Source organism: Oryctolagus cuniculus, chromosome 5, assembly GCF_964237555.1.
Source record: "Oryctolagus cuniculus chromosome 5, mOryCun1.1, whole genome shotgun sequence".
NCBI lineage: Eukaryota > Metazoa > Chordata > Mammalia > Lagomorpha > Leporidae > Oryctolagus > Oryctolagus cuniculus.
In genome coordinates, this window is record NC_091436.1 from 103,048,664 (window position 1) to 103,073,349 (window position 24,686).

At 43.6% G+C, this 24,686-nt stretch overlaps 1 protein-coding gene, 1 long non-coding RNA gene and 1 pseudogene across 3 annotated transcripts in view; 2 read left to right on the top strand and 1 right to left on the bottom strand.

The window, feature by feature from the left end:
* Window positions 1-10,283: 10,283 nt before the first annotated feature.
* On the bottom strand, window positions 10,284-13,419 carry LOC138849649 (uncharacterized). Its single transcript, XR_011388652.1, has 2 exons — window positions 13,285-13,419; window positions 10,284-10,370 (listed from the first exon to the last, which is right to left on the bottom strand). It is a non-coding gene; the product is annotated as an uncharacterized lncRNA (long non-coding RNA).
* Window positions 13,290-24,686, top strand: part of LMBRD1 (LMBR1 domain containing 1) — a 148,975-nt gene continuing 137,578 nt past the window's right edge. The window contains exons 1-2 of one of the 2 annotated variants that reach the window (XM_008263085.4): window positions 13,290-13,835; window positions 20,147-20,323. In XM_008263085.4, coding sequence (XP_008261307.2) covers window positions 13,758-13,835; window positions 20,147-20,323 — 255 coding nt within the window. In that variant the 5' untranslated portion in view covers window positions 13,290-13,757. Of the gene's footprint in view, window positions 13,836-13,986; window positions 14,118-20,146; window positions 20,324-24,686 lie in introns of those variants that run through there. The other variant, XM_070073909.1, reaches the window with a different exon arrangement.
* Window positions 20,907-22,222, top strand: LOC127493182 (tRNA N6-adenosine threonylcarbamoyltransferase pseudogene; annotated as a pseudogene).

The window sequence follows — 24,686 nt, forward strand, 5'->3', positions numbered from 1 at the left end:
AATTATTCTAATTACCCTTTGGTAATTTCTCAAGAGACTGAATAAAGATTTCACTTTTTTTCTAATTATATTTTTATGCCCAACTTGTGTTTCTTCAAATGTGAGTTCATGAGACTGGATTATGAGTAGTCTCAGTATCACACAGGTTACAAGGCAATTAGATGATAGCTTAACTTGGTTGACTTCGGTAGATGGTAAATGTACAAATGAAAGCTTGTCAAAAAAGATGTGAAACCCTGTGTTTGCATGTGGTTATTAGAAAACCAATCTGGCCTAAGGAAAATGAGTTGTAATTGTCAGAAATGGGACTCTAACTTTTCTTTGATATCTATTTGGCAAATTCTAGTGATGGTCAGACATTAATTTGTATAAAGGTTTAGCAAAGAAAAAGTAGTGTTTTTTTTTTTAAAAAAAGATTTATTTGAAAATCAGAGTTACACACAGAGAGAAGGAGAGGCAGAGAGAGAGAGGTCTTCCATCTGGTGGCTCACTCCCCAATTGGCTGCAGCGGTCGGTCGGAGCTGGGTCAATCGAAGAAAGGAGCCAGGAGCTTCTTCGGGGTCTTCACATGAGTGCAGGGGCTCAAGGACTTGGGCCATCTTCTACTGCTTTCCCAGGTCATAGTAGAGAGCTGGATTGAAAGTGGAGCAGCCGGGACTCAAACCAGCACCCATATGGGATGCCAGTACTGCAGTGGCGGCCCCAAAAGTAGTGTTTTTTGTACGTTTGTTTAAAAGATATGAAAGAAAATTTACTGTGGGACTTCTATCATTTTTAACCACCAAAGCTACTTCCACGTCAATATAAGAAAGGGTTTCTCTGCAACGACCATCAGTATAGAAAGTATGCATGTTGACATATGTTTGTGTATTGATGAAAGTAATTTTTAAAATCTAAAGTTGATATCCTATTTGTCCTAGATCCTTTTTTCCTAAGGTTTCATTTGTAGAAATAGCCTTTGCTTTTTATTGGTACAATGCTTAATTGTCTGCTAGCTAAAGGCTATGAATAATTGGTGCTAAACATGAAATAGTTATAGAATCAATAATGCTAAGTCACTTTTTCTAGCAAGATTTGATTATATACCACGGAGCCTAAAAGAAAAAAAAAGGACTAAATTTAAATGAATAAACATTTCATTTCAAGTTTAAATGGAAGTATTAAATATCTACAGAAAGTTTTAACACTTTTTTTTTTAATCAGGGCTAAACCTAACTAGTAGTAGTTATTTTATTTTTTTAAATATTTATTTACTTATTTGAAAGAGTTACACAGAGAGAGGAGAGGCAAAGAAAGAGAGAGAAAGGTCTTCCACCTGATGGTTTACTCCTCAATTGGGCTCAATGGCTGTAGCTGCGCTAATCCGAAGCCAGGAGCCAGGAGCCAGGAAATTCGTTTGGGTCTCCCACGCAGGTGCGGGGGCCCAAGGACTTAGACCATCTTCTACTGTTTTCCCAGGCCATAGCAGAAAGCTGGATTGGAACTGGAGCAGCCGGGTCTCGAACCGGTGTCCATATGGGATGTCAGCGCTTCAGGCCAGGGCTTTAACCCACTGTGCCACAGCGCCGGCCCCAAGTTATTTTTTTTAAACACCAATTTATTCATATTTTTGAAATGTGAAACATCCTTTTAATATGAAATCTGTATCTGTATTTTAATATAAAGATGAAACTTTACATGAATAGTTTAATTATTCTGTAGAGAATTAAAATTTTTTCTAAACCATAAATGTCATTGGCTGTCTTCATTATGAACAGTACAACATGGACAACAGACTTTAATTAAAAGAGGGATATTGGGCTTCTCTTATTTAGAAATATCAGTTTTCATGAATGACACAAAATTAAAACCACTTTTTTCTGCTACTGTCAGAACAGGTATAGAATCTGTATCTTCTTTGTCTATCTCAGAAGTCTTTTTTATCTGGGTGTTACTGCTGTTTTGACAAGTCTTTCCTCTTCTGCTGAGTATGTTCCATTTGCTCCTCCAGATGCATTCCCCACCCTCTCCAATCCACTCTGTGCCTCGGGGATCCATCAATATGCTTTGCTTCAAACTGGATGAAAGGAGAGAGAGGTCCCAATGTTTATTCCCTGGTGCTCTCCTTGGGATACTGCAGGTTAACAATGACTGCTAGCTCTTTTCAAAGCTTATATTCTTGCCAGATTCCAGTAGCTTTTACTCCTGGGAAAACAAGGGGCCATTCAGGGGTGATAGTGATTTCCTGCTGTTGACAACCCTACTGTTAGCTTCCTTTTATCCTGCTTACATCTTTGTAAACAGACCAGTCATTAAATGCGTTTGGATCCCTGCTTTGGATGTACTCTCTCTTTTTTTTTTTTTTTTTTTGCTAGAATCTTGCCTGCCTGACTCATATCACTATGACCTAATTTATTTCTTCAGCATTCAAGTTGTCAAAAAGACTAATCAAACAGGTCGATGGGCCAAGGGTTGCGCATTTCTATTTATCTTAGACACTGGCTCAAGTCTGAGTCACTTCTAACAAAATCACTGTGTCCCTTCTTTGTTGTTTTCGTTGTCCCATGTCTTTGGTCAAGCTTCCTGAAAGTAGTTTACATTCGTGACTTCTGCTGTCTTAATTTTTCACTCCTCAATCCAATTCTTCATAATCACTCCACTGAAGTCATTCTGAAAGTCATCAATGACCCATTGGTATCCCCCCACACACCTATATCCTACATTTGGTGGGAATTTTACTGCATTTGACATTGGCAATTACTCATAAGTTTTTAAAATTATCTTTTCCCTTTGCCTCTATGACATATTATGAATTTTTTTCTAATTAGTCCTTTCTGTTCCCTGCTTAGAGTCTGCTGTATCCAAGGTGCTTCAAAAAGTTCATGGAAATGTTATTAAAACATAAGAATATTCTGATACAAAAATGTTTAAAACCCATGCATAATTTTTCCATAATATGTATTTTCCATGACCTTTTTGAAAAGACTCTCTATCTGACTGTCACTCTCATTTTTAGTTGTTTTCCTTGGGAATTTCATCCATTTTAATTGTTTCAACTTTTGTTTCAATATAGATTAATGCAAAAGTCTTTTGTCTCTGAAGCAGGGCTCTTGACTGAGTTTCTAGCTATAAAATCTATCAACAATTAACTTTAAATTCAAGATGCTAAACCCACTAGCTCACCACTTCCTTTTATCTGAGGAGTCACTGGTTGTAAAATGCATCATTTCATAAACTAAGAAAAAAATGATGCCCATTGTAGTGATAAAGTCCCATCAACTTTAAGATACATCTTAATATCTGTGGGGAGCAACTTGGACTAGACTAAGTTACTGGAATTAAGACTTATTCTATGCATCTGCTCTCCCACAATATGGCGCTGGGAGAGGAGGAAACAGCTTCTACACAGCTGCCTCCAGTTCGACCAGTATCCTGCAGGAGCTGATCCTGCTCCTGATTGGAGGAGAGCAGCGTACTCGGCGTGTGAGTAGCAGAGTTGGGATTGGTGGAAGAGGACTATAAAGGAGGAGAGAGACAACATGCACCAGGAACATCTAAGGGGAACACCTGAGGAACATCTGAGCAGCCCCCGAGGAGCCGGCCGGCGGTGTGCCGCTCCCCCGCGGAAGTGGGGAAAGTGGCAGGGGGGCTCACCCTTCCACGGAGGTGGAGGGACAGCAGCCAACCTGGGAAGGACCAGCAGCAAACCCGGGAAGGGCCGAGCAGACAAAAGAACAGCGCAGGGTCCTGTGTCGTTCCTCCGTGAAGAGGGGGAGCGACATAATGGTGCCGTGACTCGGATAGGAAACCTAGGAGGGAAGAAGCGGGAAGAAGTGGGAAAATACCAGAGAGAGAGACTGGGGAGGAGCCTAGGGGAAAGCCAGATGGAAAAGGTGCCGGAAGAAGCTATCGAAAGCCTAGGCATAGACTTGGATACGGACTGTGGGAAAGAAGTTAGGATTGAAAGCTAGGATTGAAAGTGAGAGCGAAAGCAAGAAAAAACTGGATACGGACTGCAGGTTGAAAATGAAAGTGAAAGCTAGAACAGACTCGGATATGGACTGTGGGGAGAAGCCAGGAGAAATGAGGGAGGAATATTGTTGGAAGAAAAGTTAGGAAACATACCGGGTAGAGAAAAATATGTAGGGAAAATGGAGCCGCGGGGGCAGGCCGAAGCGGAGAAGTAAGCTAGGTTGGGATTCATCAAGTCAGCCCGGGGAGCAAAAGGCGAAAAACTAAAACCAGAGGTGGAGATGTAAGCTAGGTTGGAATCCATCAGATTAGCCTGGGGAGCAAAAGACGGGAAGCCAAACTGAAAGGCGGAGACGTAAGCTAGGTTGGATTTCGCCAGGTTAGCCCGGGGAACTTAGACTGAAAACTGAGAAGCGGAAACGTGAGCTAGGCTGTGGTTCGCGGAAGCCGCCGTGCGCAGAGAGCGCATGGGGCACGAGCGGGGAGAGCGCACGGGGCGCGAGTAGATAGGGAACAAGGGGCTGGCGCGGAGGTCGTGGTGCGGGCGGGAAGGGCGCGGAGACCTTGGAGGGCGCGCGAAGCCGGGAAGCCGCGCAGATAAGAGAAGCGCGGGCTGAAGCAGCGCAGAGCCGGGAAGCCGCTGCAGGGCGAGGCGCCGAGAAGCTGCCTCGGGGCGGGCGCTGGGAAGCCGCAGGGATAAGAGAAACAGAAGTATAGAAGTAAAATGAGAGAAATAGGAATGCTGGCAGATAGAAGTAAAATAGGAGAAATAGGAATGCCCGGAGATAGAGAAACAGAGAAAAATAAGGCCTCCCACAACATGGCAATGAGAGAGCTTGGATTCGGTCTGCCTGATTAGGCGATAAGCACCAGCAGGCAGCTCGACCAGAGTATGAGCTGCAGGTCACCAAAGATAGGCACGAATCAACATCAATAAGTCTCCCCACAATACGGCAATGAGAGGGTCTGGATTCGGTTTGCCTGATTGGTAGGGCTTGTAAGCACCTGCAGGCAGTTCTAGCAGAGCAGAGCATGCGCTGCAGGGCACCGAACACAGGCACGCATCAGCGCCTAAAAACCTCCTCACAACATGGCGAAGAGAGGACCCGGATTCGGTTTGCCTGATTGGTAGGGCTTGTAAGCACCTGTGGGCAACTCTAGCAAGCAGAGCAGAGTGTGTGCCGCGGGGCACCGAAGACAGGCCCATATCAACGCCAAAAAATAAAAAGAAAGGGGGATCTGTGGGGAGCAACTCAGACTAGACTAAGTTACTGGAATTAAGACTTATTCTATGCATCTGCTCTCCCACAATATGGCGCTGGGAGAGGAGGAAACAGCTTCTACACAGCTGCCTCCAGTTCGACCAGTAACCTGCAGGAGCTGATCCTGCTCCTGATTGGAGGAGAGCAGCGTACTCGGCGTGTGGGTAGCAGAGTTGGGATTGGTGGAAGAGGACTATAAAGGAGGAGAGAGACAACATGCACCAGGAACATCTAAGGGGAACACCTGAGGAACATCTGAGCAGCCCCCGAGGAGCCGGCCGGCGGTGTGCCGCTCCCCCGCGGAAGTGGGGAAAGTGGCAGGGGGGCCCGCCCCTCCACGGAGGTGGAAGGGTTGGCAGCCAACCCGGAAAGAACCAGCAGCAAACCCGGGAAGGGCCGAGCAGACAAAAGAACAGCGCAGGGTCCTGTGTCGTTCCTCCGCGAAGAGGGGGAGCGACAATATCAAATATGTTAAAGTGTAGAAGAACAAAGTACCTATTAGCATCTACAAAGTATAGTACATGCATTTCTCATTCCTTCCTCACTTTCAATCTTTGTACACTCTTCTTTGCGTATTCTCTATCTTGATTAGTGGCCCTGTCTTTCTGCTTCTTTCTTGGCTCAGAATCTACTGAGGCATCTCTACTGGTCACTTTTATGTGCCACCTTGGCTGTGCTATAGTTTGATTATTCAAACTCTAGGTGTGGCTGTGAAGGTATTTTGTAGATACTATAACATGTACAACCATTTAACTAAGTAAAGGAAATTATTGTCAATGAGCTGGAAGGGTCTGATCAGTAGAAAGGCCTTTGAGCCGAAGCAAGGCTTCTCTCAGAAAGAAGAGATTCTATCCATGGACATTCAGTGTCAGTTCCTGCCTGAGAATTTCTAGCCTGCTCTTCTTGATGGCTTGCCTGCCTGCCTGCTCAAGGGATTTCAGACCTGTTCAGCCTGTCCCCTACCAATTGCATAAGCCAACTTCTTGCACTAGATCAATCTCTCACCCACAACTGGTAGAATCCTAATACTACATTCTACCTCCTATCATTCCTTCCTTCCACACTCCATACTTGGAGAGCATGTCTAAAAAGTTAGTATTTAGTACTATTTTGTACATTTGTCTTCTTCCATATGACAGTCTCAGTTTAGCTTTCATCATCTCTTGAGTATAACAACAGCATCTTAATTAAAATAACCCCCTGCTTTAATATCTTCCTACTGCCAACCAAGTATTCAGAATAGCCAAATTGGCCGGCACTGTGGCTCACTAAGCTAATCCTCCAACTGCGGTGCCGGCACCCCAGGTTCTAGTCCCAGTTGGGGCACCGGGTACTAATCCCAGTTGCTCCTCTTCCAGTCCAGCTCTCTTGCTGTGGCCCGGGAAGGCAGTGCAGGATGGCCCAAGTGTTTGGGCCCCTGCACCCACATGGGAGACCAGGAGGAAGCACCTGATTCCTGGCTTCAGATTCGCGCAGCGCCGGCTGTGACGGCCATTAGGGGAGTGAACCAACGGAAGGAAGATCTTTGTCTCTCTCTCACTGTCTATAACTCAATCTCTGTCTCTCTGTCTATCACTGTCTAACTCTGCCTGGCAAAAGCAAAAACAAAAACAAAAAAACAGAATAGCCAAATGGGGCCTTCCTAAAATGTAATTGCGATTGTATCTCTCCCCTGTTTAAAACACTTCACTGGTCCTTATCACCTATAGGATGCCCAAGTTTTCTAGCAGGACATTTGCTTCCAGTTATTATCTAGTCTCTACACAGCTAATTCTGCCACTCTCCCACTGATTGCTGAGAAACAATACTAAATATGGTTTCTTAGGCTTTTCTGCCTTTGTACATGCTATTCCAACAGTTTGTTCACTCTCATAGTCTGGTTAACTCCTTCCCATCTTTTAACACCTGGTCAAATGGTACCTCCTCCTAAAAGTTTCCTAATCTCAGTGAAAGTTTTTCATAGTTTTAATTAAGAATAGTTTTAAAACAGGATTCAGATGTAAGGATTGAAATGCTCTAGTTTGTATATTTATTTCTTTAAAAATTACAGAATTTGACAAGTGAAAATGTAAGAATGTGGGCTGGCATTGTGGTGTAGCTGGTAAAGAAAATGTAAGAATAAAAGTCTTTTGTCTACCAACTGTTTAAAAACTTGAAGATCAACTTCAAATTATTTGACATTGTGCTACAGATATGGTTATCTAAACATCAGCTACTTTGTCTCTATAAATTCTAACAAGATCAATGATTTTTATTAAAATTTTCTGACCCATAAATCATTAAGATGTGGGAATTGGATACTATATGTTATGCTTGGAACTATAATTTCAGGTTAGAAACTGTCCCGAAATGAAACAAACAGAATTACACTATAACAAAGAATGGATGCATGAGTAGAGAGGAACCCCATTGGGAAAAAGAGCAACATGCACTACAAAGCAAAGAGAAAAGCATACTTTGTTAAAGCTATTGAGTGTGCTATATATCATTTTAAATGTCATAAATTTAAAAGCAGTTTTTATATAATTTCTACTCATATTAAAAACTGACTTTGACATTATCTTATGTTTGAGTTGTATATGCAAGTTTGTTTTTTACATCTTAAAGTACATAAACATCAGGTATAAGAATTGACACAATGGAAAACACTAGGAGGTATTAAATGACATTTTAACAACTCTAAGCAACCAATAAGTCATTTTCCTCATAGCCAGAGGAAAAATCTTGGGAAGAAAACTAACACATTTTACCAGTTCATGTGAGAATGCTTTTTCCATTAGGAGAAAGGAAGTTTATAAACAATATCCATCAACAGTTTATAATTATGGAAATATGGAAATGAGAATTTCACAATTCACATTATCACACTGTGTGCAAACTAATTTTAGGATGACAAATTGGAAAGTTGTCTCTGTGTCCATAAATCAAAAACACTGAAATTTTAACATTTAAGTGGTCTTCTTTTCTTGAAATTTTTTTTCTGATTCAATGAAACACATGTACTAGGTTTTTTGAATCTACCTTGTATATTTGTGCTAAGAAAAATTGTACACCATTAATATCTAAATATTTAATTCTAGTTTTTAATGGATTGGCTCTTGTGCAAAACACCTCTGGTTCCCCACTGGGTTATATATAAATGAGAAAATGTTCTATCAGAACCAAATATGCTTCTCAACATAAGCACTAATTACCTTATAAATATAGTTTAAACCCTTTTTCTAAGAAGGTAAGAAACTTCTTGGGACTATAATGATTGGCTGACAGCAGAAAGACTGGGTAAGAGAGGGAAGGTGATAAATTAGTACTGAGAAAAGCAGGCAGACATACTTAAATGTCCTCACTGCTACATTAATGTTCACCTGGATCATTGTTTAATTCTTTTGATGGAAGATCAAGTATGTCGCTCCCCCTCTGCGTGGAGGAGCAACACAGGACCCTGCGCTGTTCTTCTGTCTGCTCGGCCCTCCCCGGGTTTGCTGCTGGTTCTTCCCGGGTTGGCTACTGTCCCTTCCACCTCCGTGGAGGGGCGGTTCCCCCTGGCCACTTTCCCCACTTCCGCAGGGGAGCGGCACACCGCCGGCCGGCTCTCTCGGGGGCTGCACAGGTGTTCCCTTAGATGTTCCCCTTAGATGTTCCTGGTGCATGGTGTCTCTCCTCCTTTATAGTCCTCCTCCGCCAATCCCAACTCGGCTGCCCACACGCCGAGTACGCTGCTCTCCTCCAATCAGGAGCAGGATCAGCTCCTGGAGGTCATCACTCAAGTTGGCAAGAGGCAGCTGTGTAGAAGCTGTTTTCTCCTCTCCCAGCGCCACATTGTGGGAGAGCAGATGCATAGAATAAGTCTTAATTCCAGTAACTCAGTCCAGTCCGGGTTGCTCCCAGTTGCTCCCCACAAAGTAGAGGTGGTACATGGAGTACTACAGAGTTAAAAACTGAAAACTGTGGATTTGAACAGACATGTGCAAAGTCACCAGGACCTGCGACCAGAAAGGCTTAACTGTAACATGAATAAAGAAATCAAAATAGCTAAAGAAAAGATTTGTCAATTGTAAGGTGGGTTATTTGTTAGCAATAGAAACACAGACAACATGACAGTGGGAAAGACAACAAATTTTAAGGTTAAGTATTTTATGTGAACTTGGATAGCCCAATGTTTTCAGTTTTAGTGAAAGGAATACATTTTAAAATTTTTAGATATAGTATGCATTTTTAAAAATGAATGTGTTAACATACAGTGGTGTAATATACACAATTAATTTGGATGTCTAAGTAAGCTGCAGCTAAATAGAATTTCATAGTCCAAACCATATCACTGGTTTAGTTTCCACTAGGGTTACATTAATGAGGCTACATTCTGAAGTACTTGTTTGGGAATCTTTTAGACTCCTCCAGGAGACCTGAATTGCCCACCTTTCTACTCCCCAGTTCTAGGTCTATTTTAGCATCTTTGTTCTACATCTTGATTTTCGAGACAAACCACTTTCTTTTTTCTCTTTACCTCCTTTGTGCTCCATGGATAATTTAAAAAATTATTTAGTTATATGTATTTCACGTATTTCACATACACAGATTCAGGAACACAGTAATATCTGCCCTCCTTAGCCTCCCTCCCGCCCATGCTCCAACCCTTCTTCCACCTCCCTCTCCCATTCCTACTTCTATTCCTTACAAAGATCTATTTTCACTTTAGGTTTTATTTTTTTCTTTTCTTCCTTCTCTCACATTTTTTTAAACATAGAAACCTTTTATTTAAGTATACAAACTTCATGCATTTCATATGTACAAATTTAGGTGAGGGAAACTATTCAAAAGCTGAGGGAGGGAGAAATGAAGGGAAGAAGAGTTGTTCTTTTACAAACTTTGCTTTTCTCTAAGGCCTCAGTTTTCTTAACAAAGGAGTCTAGGTCTTGTTAGGTTTTCTGGAATGTATCCTCTTATTAAACCCCTAGAATTGACTGGATTTTATGGATATGTCTTTGAATTTAAAATGAACAGAGTTCATAGGAATCTCGGTACCTTGTCTTGAGTTGTTGGTTTTGGAATAAAGTAAATACATTCTACAGTAACTCTGGAGGAGCAGGAAAAGATGATTTATTGATTTTCAACATCTTCATCAAACATATTTGAAAGCACATGCAAAACCTTTCGAAGTTCCTAAAAGGAAGTATCATAGAGTAAGAAGGATTGGTTGAATTAATAAATACTTTTTCAGTTTTTAAATTATTCATGTTTGGAAATGGCATAGATCATCATACATTCCCTTTGTAATTATAAACAATCAATAAAGATTATATTTTTAAGGAACTCTGGTCTGATTGAGGCTTTTAGATTTAAATACATAATTCAGGAAACCAGTCCAGTCCTTGCTTGTCAGGTCTATATGTTAAAAGAATAGCACGGCTGGTGCCATGGCTCACTAGGCTAATCCTCCACCTGAGGCGCCAGCACCCCGGGTTCTAGTCCCAGTTGGGGCGCCGGATTCTGTTGCGGTTGCCCCTCTTCCAGTCCAGCTCTCTGCTATGGCCTGGGAGTGCAGTGGAGGATGGCCCGGGTTCTTGGGCCCTGCGCCCGCGTGGGAGACCAGGAGGGGACACCTGGCTCCTGGCTTCAGATCGGCGAGCACGTTAGCTGTAGCAGCCATTTGGGGGGTAAAAAAAAAATATATATATATATATATGTATATGTATATATGTATATATATATAAAATGAATAGCACTCCTGATTAGACTGCAGAATGGAGAGAAGATTGATGTGGATGTATTTGTCACTATCTGTCCATGTGTCTCACTTTCTCTTCTGTCTCCCAGTTTTCATGATGCAAACTGTTACTCTCCATGAAACTAACTAATCACTGTGGCCAGCAACAAGATTTTGAGGCTTTTGCAACCTGAAAAATCAAGTAACTGCCTAATACTACCCCAATACTCACACGATCAGCAGCAGCAAAAGGGCCAAACCTGCTTATCAAATGGGCTTAATTTGATGAACAGAAAGAATACCAGATACTAAAACAGTCAGTAAAAGTTGTTATTTCACATACAATTTAAAGAAGTGAGGGAAGATTATGGCCCTTAATTCTTAATTTTGTTTTAGATTTTATTTATTTGAGAGGTAGAGTTACAGACAGTGAGAGGGAGAGACAGAGAGAAAAGTCTTCCTTCTGTTAGTTCACTCCCCAAATGGCCATAACAGCTGGAGCTGCGCTGATCCAATGCTGGGAGCTAAGAGCTTCTTCCAAGTCTCTCATGCAGGTGCAGGGGCCCAAGCATTTGGGCCATCCTCCACTGCTTTCCCAGGCCACAGCAGAGAACTGGACTGGAAGAGGGGCAGCCTGGGCTAGAACCTGGCGCCCATATGGCATGCCGGCGCCACAAGCGGAGGATTAACTACTGTGCTATAGCGCTGGCCCTAGTCTTTAATTCTTTCTCTCCATCCTAACCACATCCTCCTCTTAATATGCAGTACTGAAAAAGAGAATCAGGGGACATATTCCATAACCCTCAGACCCCTTGGCCAAATAAAATGTTAATAAATGTATTAGAGAGGAGAGAAGAGACAGCACTGAAGAGATATATTTAATGTGAACTATTGCCAATCTTGGAACCCACCTTTGACCTCAAAGAGTGGTGTGTGTGGGGAGGAGAGCCCTGGTGACTCCCTCTAATCGCCAGCCCAGGAAGGAGGACTCACCGGGGCTATCTGCAGAACTTGAAATATGGCTGCTGAAACTGAGACATGCACAAGACTGCCGACTCACACCTAGGTATCAAGGTGCAGTGGCTAATTCCCCTGGGATAGCCAAGAAGGGCTGATTTCTTTGATGGTACAACTAAGAGAATTGCAGCCACATTAAGACTGGCCTGTACTCTCAAAGCTGATAGTGTGAAATGTGTATGGTCATTTCCTATGGAGGAGGTTGAAGTCATGCGGGAGTACAGGAACCGGCCTGGGGTTGTCTTAGATCTCTCCTCCAAGTCAAGCAGGCTTGTAGCAGAGGACTAAAAGATCTTAGCCTCTAGAGCTGAATATAAATGTACCCAAGCGTGCCCTGGGGCAGGTGCCAGAAATGTCTTTACAAAGTTTAAGAATAACAGAGGCAGAGGTCTCCAGAGAGGAGAAATGTACTACAGGAGAAAGTCAAGTTCAAACACTTGCCGATCAGTCTAGAGATCTTAAAGCTATCTTACAATGGCATAGTTAAAACTGCATTCTCTTCTTTCTTTTTATTCTGCCCTGGCAGGGTAGATCACGCTATCCCTTCTTTACTGTAGGTTTCTAGGCTCAAGCAGGCCCTAAGTAGGGGATCATTTATGACCACATAATAAAGAGATGGTGGTATTCCTTCAGAATTTTTTTTTTTTTTTTGACAGGCAGAGTGGACAGTGAGAGAGAGAGACAGAGAGAAAGTCTTCCTTTGCCGTTGGTTCACCCTCCAATGGCCGCCGCGGCCGGCGCACCGCGTTGATCCGATGGCAGGAGCCAGGTGCTTCTCCTGGTCTCCCATGCGGGTACAGGGCCCAAGCACTTGGGCCATCCTCCACTGCACGCCCGGGCCACAGCAGAGAGCTGGACTGGAAGAGGAGCAACCGGGACAGAATCCGGCACCCCGACCGGGACTAGAACCCGGTGTGCTGGCACCGCAAGGCGGATTAGCCTAGTGAGCCGCGGCGCCGGCCTTCCTTCAGAAAATTGTGTTGATTACATCGCAAGCCTTGTCTGTTCAATACAGAGGTGAAATAGGCACCACACCCCGTGAATCCAGGCAAGCCATTCCAGGAATTCTCCCCTCAGCCTCACCCTGCTTCATCACTGGCTTATGCGTTTTGTTCACTTATGAGTAAAACAACAGTGTGCAATTTCATTATGAATACGATCACAAAACCAGATATCTTTAGTGTACAGTCGTCATGGAAATTCACAGGCACGCACAGACCTAAATAGAAAAGCCATCACATCACGTGATAAGGCATACCCAGCCAAGCAATTCCCCCTGGCCGTGCGCCAGCGCCAGCAAATTAGAACGTCATTTGGGCAGCAGGAAAACTTTCAGTCAGCCATTCCTGTCACCTGCTAATCACATGGCCCATTCTGCCTTGGACGCAATACACAAACTTCGTTTTCGCGATGAAGTGGAAGCACTTGGATTGACTCGGATCTTCAGAACCACCTGGCTCATCCTTTGCGGATTTCCCTGGATGCTGCGGTCCCTCAGTATAGGTTAAAACCCTTGACAGCCAGCGCCTCAGGGAGACGACACCAGAGCTGCCAGCGCCAGCACGCTGCGGCCAGAGCTGTCAGCGCGGTGACGTCATGGCGTCCCGGACGCGCCCCGCCCATAGGCAGTCCTTCCCGCCACGCCTCTACCCGCCTCGTCGCCAGGGGACGCTGGTGGGTCGGATCTCCTTGGCAACCGTTTGCTCCGCCCCCTCCGCCCCTTTAACCTTTAGGGCGCGCGGGTGCCGCGTCCAGAGCACTCTCTCCCCTCTCCCCCTCCCCTTCCCCTACCCCCTGCGCTCAGGCCTGTCGGACCGGAAGCGAAGATGGCGGCGGCGGCGGCTGCTGGCGCTGCTTCGGCGGAGCTGGTGATCGGCTGGTGCATATTCGGCCTCTTACTACTGGTAGGGGAGGCGCCTGGAGTGGTCCCAGTGTTAGGGCTGGCGGGAGGAGGGAGGGGCGAGTCGGGCAGCTGGCCTCGCCTGGTCCGGAGACCCTCCTCGCCCCGCCCCACTTTTCAGCCTGCACGGTGCTGAGCTCCTCTGCCCGGGGGCGGGGGCGGTGCTGGCGACGGGGAGGAGCCTTGCTTTCTGGACGCTTTTGCCTTCTAGTCCCTGATGACGTTTAATGTTGCAGGTTTCATTTTTGGAAACTTGCCTTCTTCCCTTACTTGGGCACCGGGGCCGGTGGGTTTGGGGACGCAGACGAGCTGAGAAGGGTGTGGTGACTTTGGTCCCCTGTAGGGACAGGGGCACTCCGTGTGCGTCGATGTTTGCCAGTTCCGTAGGCGCTGGCGTTGTTTACTTGTCTGCTTTCTAAAGGTTGTTTTCCTTGTTTCCTCGCCTTGGGGTGAGTGAGTCTCCAGCCTTCTGTGCCCATTGTGCGATTCTGCCTTGGTGACGTGAGCCGCTCGTTCTGACTTCCAGGTGTCACGTTCCTTTTCAGTCTGGGTAGGGTAGAGCTGGAGCCCTCACAGTGTCAGTGTCAGGATGTGTTAACTGCCTGTCTGACTTCAGGTGCCTTCTTTCCCAGCCATTTCGTTTCTGCTCACTCAGTGAGCAAAACGTGGACTGTAATGGTTCCAAAGTAGCATGGTTATTACTTCCATACCCCGGGTAAACACTCTTGGTTGTATTCTGTTTGGGAGTTCAGTTTGCTTCTGTCTCTTCGTATTCTTCAAGACCCTTTTCCTCCTCATCTTTATCTTCTTCTCTTGTTAATTCTTGTTCCAAGGTCTTTTGACCATTTGCATCACACACACACACACACACACACACACACAACAACAACCTCCAGCTCCGGAAATGAGATATGTTTATTTTCCTTTAATGCTCAGGTTCTCTAGGGTGTTGACACCTTTGTGTGGGATGTTCTAGTAAATTTTTGCAGGGAAGACAACACAAATTTTTTAAAAGGATGATTGTGTGAAAATTTCAGAAAAAGCATTCTTGATGCTTCTCTTGCTACCTTCATGTTCACAGCTAGTAATATCACCTTTGAACTGGAGCTTGCTTTAATCTTATCATGGAGAAAACGAAACCCTGATGGTTGCTGGTGGTCTCCAGAGCTATCCGGTCTTGTACTTGGAGAGGTCCCTGGGTTTTCCAGTCCCATCAGATTCCATTTGTTTAGAAGAAAACAGACAAGGATGTAACCAGTATTCCAATCTAGTGGGACTGACGTGGCAGTTATTAATAACCATTGAAGGTATAGCAGTTGTGCTGTGAATCGCAGGAGGAGACGAATACATGGCCTTTAAAAAGTTCTGACGTTAGCTGGGGAAACTAACATTCTTGAAACGTGCATTTTGAGCACTGAAAGTCAAAGTATGATTTTGTAGGAGAAATACGACTTCAGAGAATAGAGATCGATACTGAAAAGTGATGAGAACTGTAGTAGATTTTAATTTTTTTGTTTGTTTGTTTGTTTGAAAGACAGAGAGACAGATGGCAGAGATCTTCCTTCTGCTGACTCAGTCTCCAAATACTTGCAGCAGCCAGACCTAGCCCCGGCTGAAGCCAGGAGCCTATAACTCAATCTAGGGCTCCCACGGGGGTGGCAGGGACCCTACAACTTGAGCCATCACCTGCTGCCTCCCAGGGTGCACATTAGCAGAGAGCTAGAATGGAGAGTCGAGTTGGAACTCCAACTGAGGCGCTCTGAGGTGGGATGCTAGCATCCCAAGCTCTGTGCCAGAGCCTACTGCTGAGGTAGACTAAAGATAGATGAAGAAGGGAAGCCATTTCAGTTGATGAAATTCCAGCAGGAACAAATAAAATGGGAGGGAAATAAGCAGTTTGTACTCAAGTGTTGAAGTGGGGGGAATTAGTAATATGGGCTATTGTTTAAGTCTCTGCAGTTCCCTAATTGCTGGTTTATTTAAACAGCTGGATTCTCATGTCTGCTTCTGCATTCAATCTTTTTGTTCATTTTGTGTGTTTGCTTATTTAAGAGGCAGAGAAAGATTGAGAGCTCCTATCTATTGGCTCAGTCCCCAAAGGTCTGCAACTGCCAGGGTGGGTCAGGCCTGGTCATCCTATGAAGTCATCCTGAACTCCTATGTGGATGGCAGGAACCCAATTACTTGAGCCCTCACTGATGTCTCTGAAGGTCTGTACTGACAGGAAACTGGAATCAGGAGTTGGGCATTAAACCCAGGTATCCGTGACCTAAGATGCAGTATCTTTTTTTTTTTTTGACAGGCAGAGTGGACAGTGAGAGAGAGACAGAGAGAAAGGTCTTCCTTTTTTCCGTTGGTTCACCCCCCAATGACTGCGGCGGCCAGTGCAGCGTGGCCAGTGCACCGCGCTGATCCGAAGGCAAGAGCCAGGTACTTCTCCTGGTCTCCCATGGGGTGCAGGGCCCAAGCACTTGGGCATCCTCCACTGCACTCCCGGGCCACAGTGGAGAGCTGGACTGGAAGAGGAGCAGCAGGGACAGAGTCCGGCGCCCTGACCGGGACTAGAACCCGGGGTGCCGGCGCCAGCCAAGGATGCAGTAACTTAACTGGCATCACAGCCACGAGGCTGAATACCCGCTTCTATATTCAGTCTTCTGAGATAAGTTATTTTGGTTGAAGTAGATGAAAAAAATTCAGTTTCAGTGATGCATAATCTGAAATAGAGTGACGGGGTGGGTGTCATGGCGCAGTGAGTTAAACCACTTTGAGACCCTGGCATTCTATATCTGATGCCAGTTCAAGTCTAGCTGCTCCACTTCCAAACCCAGCTCCCTGCTTATGCACCTGGGAAAGCAGCAGAAAATGGCCCGAGTGCTTGGGCCCCTGACTCCTGTGTTGGAGACCCTGAAGAAATTCTGGGCTCCTGGCTTTGGCCTGGCCTAGCCTCTGCTGTTGTAGCCATTTGGGGAGTGAACCAGTGGATGGAAGATCTCTTTTTGTCACTGTCTGTCCGTTCCTCTATCATGCTGCCCTTCAGATAAATACATAAATCTTTTTTTTTTTAAAAAAGGACATAGATTATTTTTAAGATACTTTGATACTATGCCAAAACTCAACAATATTAAAATCTAGTCCAACTTGCACTTTGAATGGCTCTTGTACTCATGCATGGTTTAATACCATAATCTATTTTTATTCAAAAAGTACTGATTCACTGATTTATAGGCATCTTCCAAATTGGTATGTTTCATTACATGATATCAAAATATCGCATTCATTAAGTCATCACTGATCTTTTTAGGAAATTTCCCCCAAATTCTTAAGTATTGAGGCCTTGTCAAGCTCATAATAGTCAATACAAGTTTTCTAAAATTCTGATTCTCATTTGAAAGCTTGAAGTTTATCACTAGTAACAAATATTGTCAATTTTTCTTGAATTGATTTTGTTCATGTGACATAAATCTCTCAAACATCCAAGACTGAATAACCATAGTTTCAGTTGTTCTTTCAAATGAAAATGGTGCTCATGAGGGGCCAGCATTTATGGCATAGCAGGTAAAGCTGCTGCCTTCAAACCTGCATCCCTCATGGGCGCCTGTTCAAGTCCCACCTACTCTACTTCTGACCCTGCTCCCTGCTAGAGGCCTGGGAAAGCAGCAGAGGATGACCCAAGTGCCTGGGCCCTTGTACCCAATTGGGAGACCCAGATGAGGCTCCTGGCTCCTGACTCTGGCCTGAGCAAGCCATTCTGTTACGGCCATTTGAAAGAGAGAATCACCAGATGGAAGATCTCTCCCTCTCTCTCTCTCTGTAATTCTGACTTTCAGGTAAATAAAGAAATATTCAAAAAGAAAGAAAGAAAGAGAAAAAGAAAATGATGTTGTTTGAAAAGAGTGGCCAGTCTGGCTTTCAGCTCTTAAGTACTTTGATGCTTTTCCTGGAGACGGCTATCCCACCTCCATCTGCAATAGAATACCCCATAATGTATTAAAAAAAAATGCAAAAGCAATGCAGTGTCAAAGCTTGATAAAGTAAATTTTTACTGCTTTTCAAGCACAGTCGTAAGTTAAATTGTGTGTGTGTGTGTGTGTGTGTGTGTGGTGAAGAATATAATGAGTACTTGCACAGCTTGGTGCCATTTTCTTGATTTGTCCTAATGCACTAGCAGTTTTGACCGTTGTGGCTTATGAATCAGGAGTGCAAATGTTAGCACAATGAAGAAGGTAACTGACATCTTAGTATGGTGAGAATAAACATTTTAACTCTAGAATTTTTGGCGTCTGAGGATTTAACACTTTGCAAACTGCTTCCAGTAATCTGAAGAATCAGGACATGAATGTTTCTACTTTATGATTTTGGGCAAACAGAATAGGCTTCAGTTTCTACTACCGCATAAAGAATTGTTAGATTTGGTCTCTCATGCTTGTGATCTGTCTGCGTTTACCGTATCAGACCTAAGCGGTTCTAACATGTTCCCAAGGCTCACGCCGTCTGTACATTGCATTGTTGATTACTGATGAGACAGTCTTCATTTCTGTGACACATATTTACTCTTGTACTTTACAGTGTGAGCATCACTTGGGAACTTGTTAGAAATACAAAATATATGGTTGTAGACCTACTGAATCAAAATCTGCGGCTTAACAAGATCCCAGGCAGTATCTTTGCTTATTAGTTTAATAAACACTCATTCATTTTTATTCTTTCCTCTACCCCAATGGTTCTCAGCCTTAGCTGCTCACTAAAACTAGAGAGATTTTAAAATCCCAATGACCAGACCAGTTAACTCTGAATATCTTGGGAGGGATTGGGAAAACTATTCCAACTCTTTCTTTAACTGCCAGCAGTTATTTGTTAGTTTCTTTTAAAAATTGCTCTAAGGTGTTATTTCATTTAATAACAATTAATATTAGATATATATATATATATAATATTAAGAAACACTTAGAAATAATTACTGCTGTTGGTTAGGAGTTATTATGACCAAGCACTGTGCTAAATTTTACATTTCATTTAGTCCTTTCATCCTTCTGATTTCCATTTTATAGATGAGGACATTTGATTATTTTATAGTACAGTACCTGTTAATAGATACATTGTAAACTACAGAGCAAAAAACTCTTTGGAGTTTTTCTAAAACTATCAAGGGATTCTGAGACCCCAAAGTTCCAGAACCCTGAATGCTACTTGGTTCCCTTTTTCAGCTTGCCTGCTTAGTTACTCTTTCCTTTGCAGGAAGGCCTAGCACTTTGAACTTTGTAAACGTGCAGGTTTCCTTTTATTCCTGACATCCAGCAAAAACTGTATTGAACGTGCTGTGTCAAGTTCTGTCAAGGATAGAGACAAAAAACTAAGCTTCCAGGGACTGCAAAACAAATTTGATAAATGCTTGCAATACTTATTAATTCATTTTTAAAGACCCTTTAAAATGTTAATGTAAATGCATCCTATGAAAAATAGCTCTTTTCCAAAACAATTGAAACATTAATAAATACTGAGACCAGAATTTGAGCCGAGATTCCCAAGTTTTAATTCCCTTGTCACTTAATTTTTTTTCCTGCTGTTCTGTCATTTGAAATGCTAGCAGAATGAAGGAATGACAAAAGAACTTGGAGTATGGATTTTGAGTGCATTGTGCCAAGTGAAGGAAGCCAGACTCAAAAGATGATACACTGTATGAACACATTTATGACATTTTAGAAAAGGCAGAAGCTATAGGGACAGATAACATGTATAATGCTTGTGAGGTTAACTACAATGGGACAAAGGGAAATCTCTAGTGTATTGGAACTATTCTTGTATCTAGATTGTGGTAGGAAAAGTTGAAAGTTGTGAAAGTGGTCAGTTGGTTTCAGGCTCCTGAATTAGGACATCAGAAAGGAAATGCAGGTGGATCTTTTCAACAGGTGAAAGGACAAAACAGAGCTTTTGTCCCAGTGCTCTTTCTGAGCTTATTGAAAACAGTGGTTCTCAAGTTTGGCTCTAATTGTAAATCCTGAGGCATTTAGATGCCTGGAGGAACCTCACTCCAACTGATTGAATTAATGGGGAGCAGGTAGAGGAGTGTCTAACCTAACCTAAGGGTATTATAAAACTGCCCAGGTGATTCTTAGAGGCAAGGCTGAGAACCACTGACTTATTATCTGTCTGTGTTGTCGCTTGGATTAAGTACAGCATAGGATCTCAAAATGTGATCCCTTGACCAGTAGCAGACTCATCTGGGGATCTATTACAAATTCAGATTTTCGGGTCCTACCTCAGAGTTCATGAAAATACTTAGGGTGGTAACAAACATTTCTTTCTGTTCCATTTTAGGCTATTTTGGCATTCTGCTGGATATATGTTCGTAAATACCAAAGTCAACGGGAAAGTGAAGTTGTCTCCACCATAACAGCAATTTTTTCTCTAGCAATTGCACTAATCACATCAGCACTTCTACCAGTGGATATATTTTTGGTTTCTTACATGAAAAATCAAAATGGCACATTTAAGGTAAATATTATTGTACTGTGTTTCTATGTTTTTTTTTTTTCCCTTTAAAATTCTTGGCAATCAAATGTTATCATTTACCAGTCCAGTCTGTATTGTGTTCTAATTTTGTATCTGGGATTAAATGAGACCAGAAATGTAGCTTAGACACTGAGAATGCAGAAACTAACATGGCAGACTAGAAACAGACAATTAATTGATAAAAGAGCTCTTAATTTGACAATTGCAAGTGTGAGATAATGACTTGCTAATCATATAATGTTCTCAATAATCATAATAGGTTTTATTTTTGAATCTGTTGTAAATATGCTTCCCTTGAGCGTTATTTGGTTTTGATTTGCATTAATGCAATAAGTGAATGATTTAGAGGGGGTTTTGTTAATAGTAGATCAGAATTTTTTGGGGGTTGTAATTTAGGAGACAGGAAAGACAGCAAGCTCAGAGAGCTTTGTGGTTCAGTCCCCCCAAAGCCCATAGTGGCAGGACCGAACCAAAACCAGGAGCGAGGAACCTGATGCAGGTCTCCTAAATGTCTGGCAGGGACCCAACTACTTGAGACATCACCTGCTAGCAACCTGCTAGTGTCCGGGCACGGTTTACTGTTTACCAACAGCGTGCCGGCACCACCCACCGAGGGCTGCCGCAGCTCGGTGTTTGGTGCCTGGGCGTTCTCTCTCAGGCGGCGCCATGCCGACGGTGCTGGGGTTTGAAGGCAGCGCCAACAAGATTGGCGTGGGAGTGGTGCGGGATGGCAAGGTGTTGGCCAACCCACGGTGGACCTATGTCAGGCCTCCGGGCACAGGATTCCTTCCAGGTGACACTGCCAGGCACCACCGAGTTGTTATCCTAGATCTGCTACAGGAGGCGCTGACCGAGGCAGGATTAACCTCCCAGGATATTGACTGCGTTGCCTACAACCAAGGGTCCTGGCATGGGTGCTCCACTGGTTTCTGTGGCTGTCGTGGCTCGTACTGTGGCCCAGCTGTGGAATAAGCCATTGCTAGGCGTGAACCACTGTAAAGGCCACATTGAGATGGGCCGTCTCATCACTGGAGCCACCAGCCCAACTGTGCTGTATGTCAGCGGGGGAAACACACAGGTGATTGCGTACTCAGAACATCTTTACCGCATCTTTGGGGAGACCATCGATATTGCTGTGGGTAACTGTCTGGATCGTTTTGCCCGAGTGCTCAAGATTTCTAATGACCCAAGTCCTGGCTACAACATTGAACAGATGGCAAAGAGAGGCAAGAAACTGGTCGAGCTGCCCTACACTGTAAAGGGGATGGATGTCTCATTCTCAGGGATTCTGTCTTTTATTGAGGATGCAGCTCAGCGGCTGCTGACCACAGGCGAGTGTACTCCTGAGGATCTGTGTTTCTCCTTGCAGGAAACCATGTTTGCAATGCTGGTAGAGATCACGGAGCGAGCTATGGCGCACTGTGGCTCCCAGGAGGCCATCATTGTGGGAGGTGTGGGGTGTAACATGAGGCTACAGGAGATGATGGAGATAATGTGCCAGGAACGCGGAGCTAAGCTTTTTGCCACAGATGAGAGATTCTGCATTGATAATGGAGCCATGATAGCCCAGGCTGGCTGGGAGATGTTCCAGGCTGGACACAGAACCCCACTCCGTGATTCTGGGATTACACAGAGGTATCGGACAGATGAAGTAGAAGTGACCTGGAGGGACTAGCAAGATGAACAGGATCAGAGTAGATAGTTTCCTAAGGGGAGCCCACAGGAACCTGGGCCTTACTCTCCTTCCTGACATGGGAGTCATGGCAAGGCTATGGACTCCTGTCCCTCTGGCAAAGCTGGGGCCTGCAAGCATGGTTGGGAGCCCCTGTGGAACCTTAGGATGGCTCACAATAAAGAATTTTTGATTAAAAAAAAAAAAAATTCCAGCGACAGGAAGCTGGAATTGGAAGCAAAGCCAGGACTGGAACCCAGGCACTCCAACATGGGGTGTGAGTGCCTTGGCTGCTGGTGCTTAGCTGTGGGTGCATTATACTGAACACCCATCACTAGATCAGAATCTTTATCTAGGTTTCATAGTAAGTACTTTGAGTTGGGATAATAGGGTAGCCTAGGATTATGACTGATATGTACCTCACTTTTCTGGACTTGAAGTTCCTCACTTTCAAAATGAAGGGCGTGGACTGGAAGACTTTCAAATTTCCTTTGAATTATGCAAATTATTTTTAGGTTTCTTGTTAGCTTAATCCTCTATGAGGCAGGAACTATTTCTGTTTTATTCAGAGTATCCAGCACATGATATATAAATATTTAAATGGAATAGTATCATTTCAGTTATCTCAGTAATTGGCTCATTTTTGCAGAATAGTTTCCAAATGGCTTAAATTATTTGATAATTATCTTGTAGTTAGTTTTAAATTCATTCTGATTGCTGTAAAATTTCAAAATCTGTTTTTTAAAGGTCATTCACTAAGCAAGCATTAATTGCACACTTAGTAGATGCAGAACACTGTAGTATTATGAAGATAGTAATGGACATCTATTGAATATGTACTAATATCGTTTTATATTTTAAGGAGTTTATGTCTAATAACTGCCTTCGATCTCCCAGTCAACCCTATGGGTAGACACTATTCTTTATGTTTCTATGAGCCAGAAACCAAGGTTCAGAGAGATGAAGTAATAAAATGGCTAGGATTTGAAGCTCTGCAGTCTGGCCTCAGAGCTCTTCATTTGCTAGGTTTCTTTGAGAAAAATGAACTCTTGAGGCTGGCGCTGTGGTACAGTAGGTTAATCCTCCACCTGCGCTGGGATCCCATATGGGACATTTTAGTCTTGGCTGCTCCTCTTCCAATCCAGCTCTCTGCTGTGCCCTGGGAAAGCAGTAGAAGATCACCCAAGTCCTTGGACCTCTGCACCCATGTGGGAGACCTGGAGGAAGCTCCTTGGCCCCTGGCTGTGGATTGGTCCAACTCTGACCATTGCGGCCATTTGGGGAGTGAACCAGCCAAAGAAAATACAAAGTTGTAGTTAGTGCCCTTACCTTATATCTGTTAAATACAAATGTAGCATCAGTAATTAGGGAGGGGAAACATCTTTGTTAATGGCTTTTATCCACTTTATAAAAAATTTTATTATTATAGAATTATTTATCCAGCAATTGTAAGTTCTATTTTGTTTTTCTGTTCTTCAGAGTTACTAGTGCTTTCTTTATTTTCAGAGAATAACCAGGTAGCTTAGCTAGTGTATCATGTTTTTTCTTGGTACTTTGATACTTTTTTCTTGATATTTTGACTCATTCTTAGTATGTGGTTTTCTCATTCCCATCTCTTCTTTCTCATTTTTTGATTAGTGAAATTCATGCTTTACAATTGATGGTCTCCTATTTGCCGACTCTCAAAAGAAGTGAAAAAATTAAATTTTTAAAATATTTTAAAGGGAGGGAGGGAGAAACAGTGATCTTTCATATGGTGGTTCAATCCCCAAATGCCTTCATTGCCTGGGGTTAGGTAAGTAAGAAGCCAGGAGCCCACATCTCAAAAGGAGTCTCCCACATCAGGGCAATGACACAAGTACTTGAACTATCATCTACCACCTCCCTTGGTGCACATTAGCAGGACGCTGGAATATAAAGCAAAGTTTAGAAGCTAGGCACTCTGATGTGAAAAATGGGCATCGTAAGTGACTTCCTTACTATTGCGCACCATTTTTTTAAAGCAACTTTTCCCCAATGAACTTTTTTTAAGATTTATTTATTTGAAAGACAGAGTTACAGAGAGAGGTAGAGACAGAGAGAGAGAGGTCTTCCAACCACTGGTTCACTCCCCAGGTGGCTGCAACAAACAGAGCTGTGCCGATCCGAAGCCAGGAGCTTCTTCTGGGTCTCCCATGTGGGTGCAGGAACCCAAGGACTTGGGCCATCTTCTGCTGCTTTTCCAGGCCATAGCAGAGAGCTGGATCAGAAGAGGAGCAGCTGGGACTAGAACTGGTGCCCATATGGGATGCCGGCGCTTCAGGCCAGGGCTTTAACCCGCTGTGCCACAGCACCGGCCCCATGAACTTTTCTTTAGGTACTTAAAGATTAGTGCCAATATTTAACAGTTACGACTTGATGCCACAGTTGTAGATCTAGTCATGTTAAAGATATGCCACTTGGCTCTAATCTATTCTACTTTTATTAGGTAGAGTAAGTGTGTGAATTCACATTGTTTTCTATGATGATTTGTACTGTATCCTAGCTTTTATACTGTGCATTTTATTCTTTTTTTTTTTTTTACAGATTTTATTTATTTATTTAAAAGAGTTACACAGAGAAAGAAGGAGAGGCAGAGAGAGAGAGAGAGAGAGAGAGGGAGGGAGAGAGGTCTTTCATCTGCTGGTTCAGTCC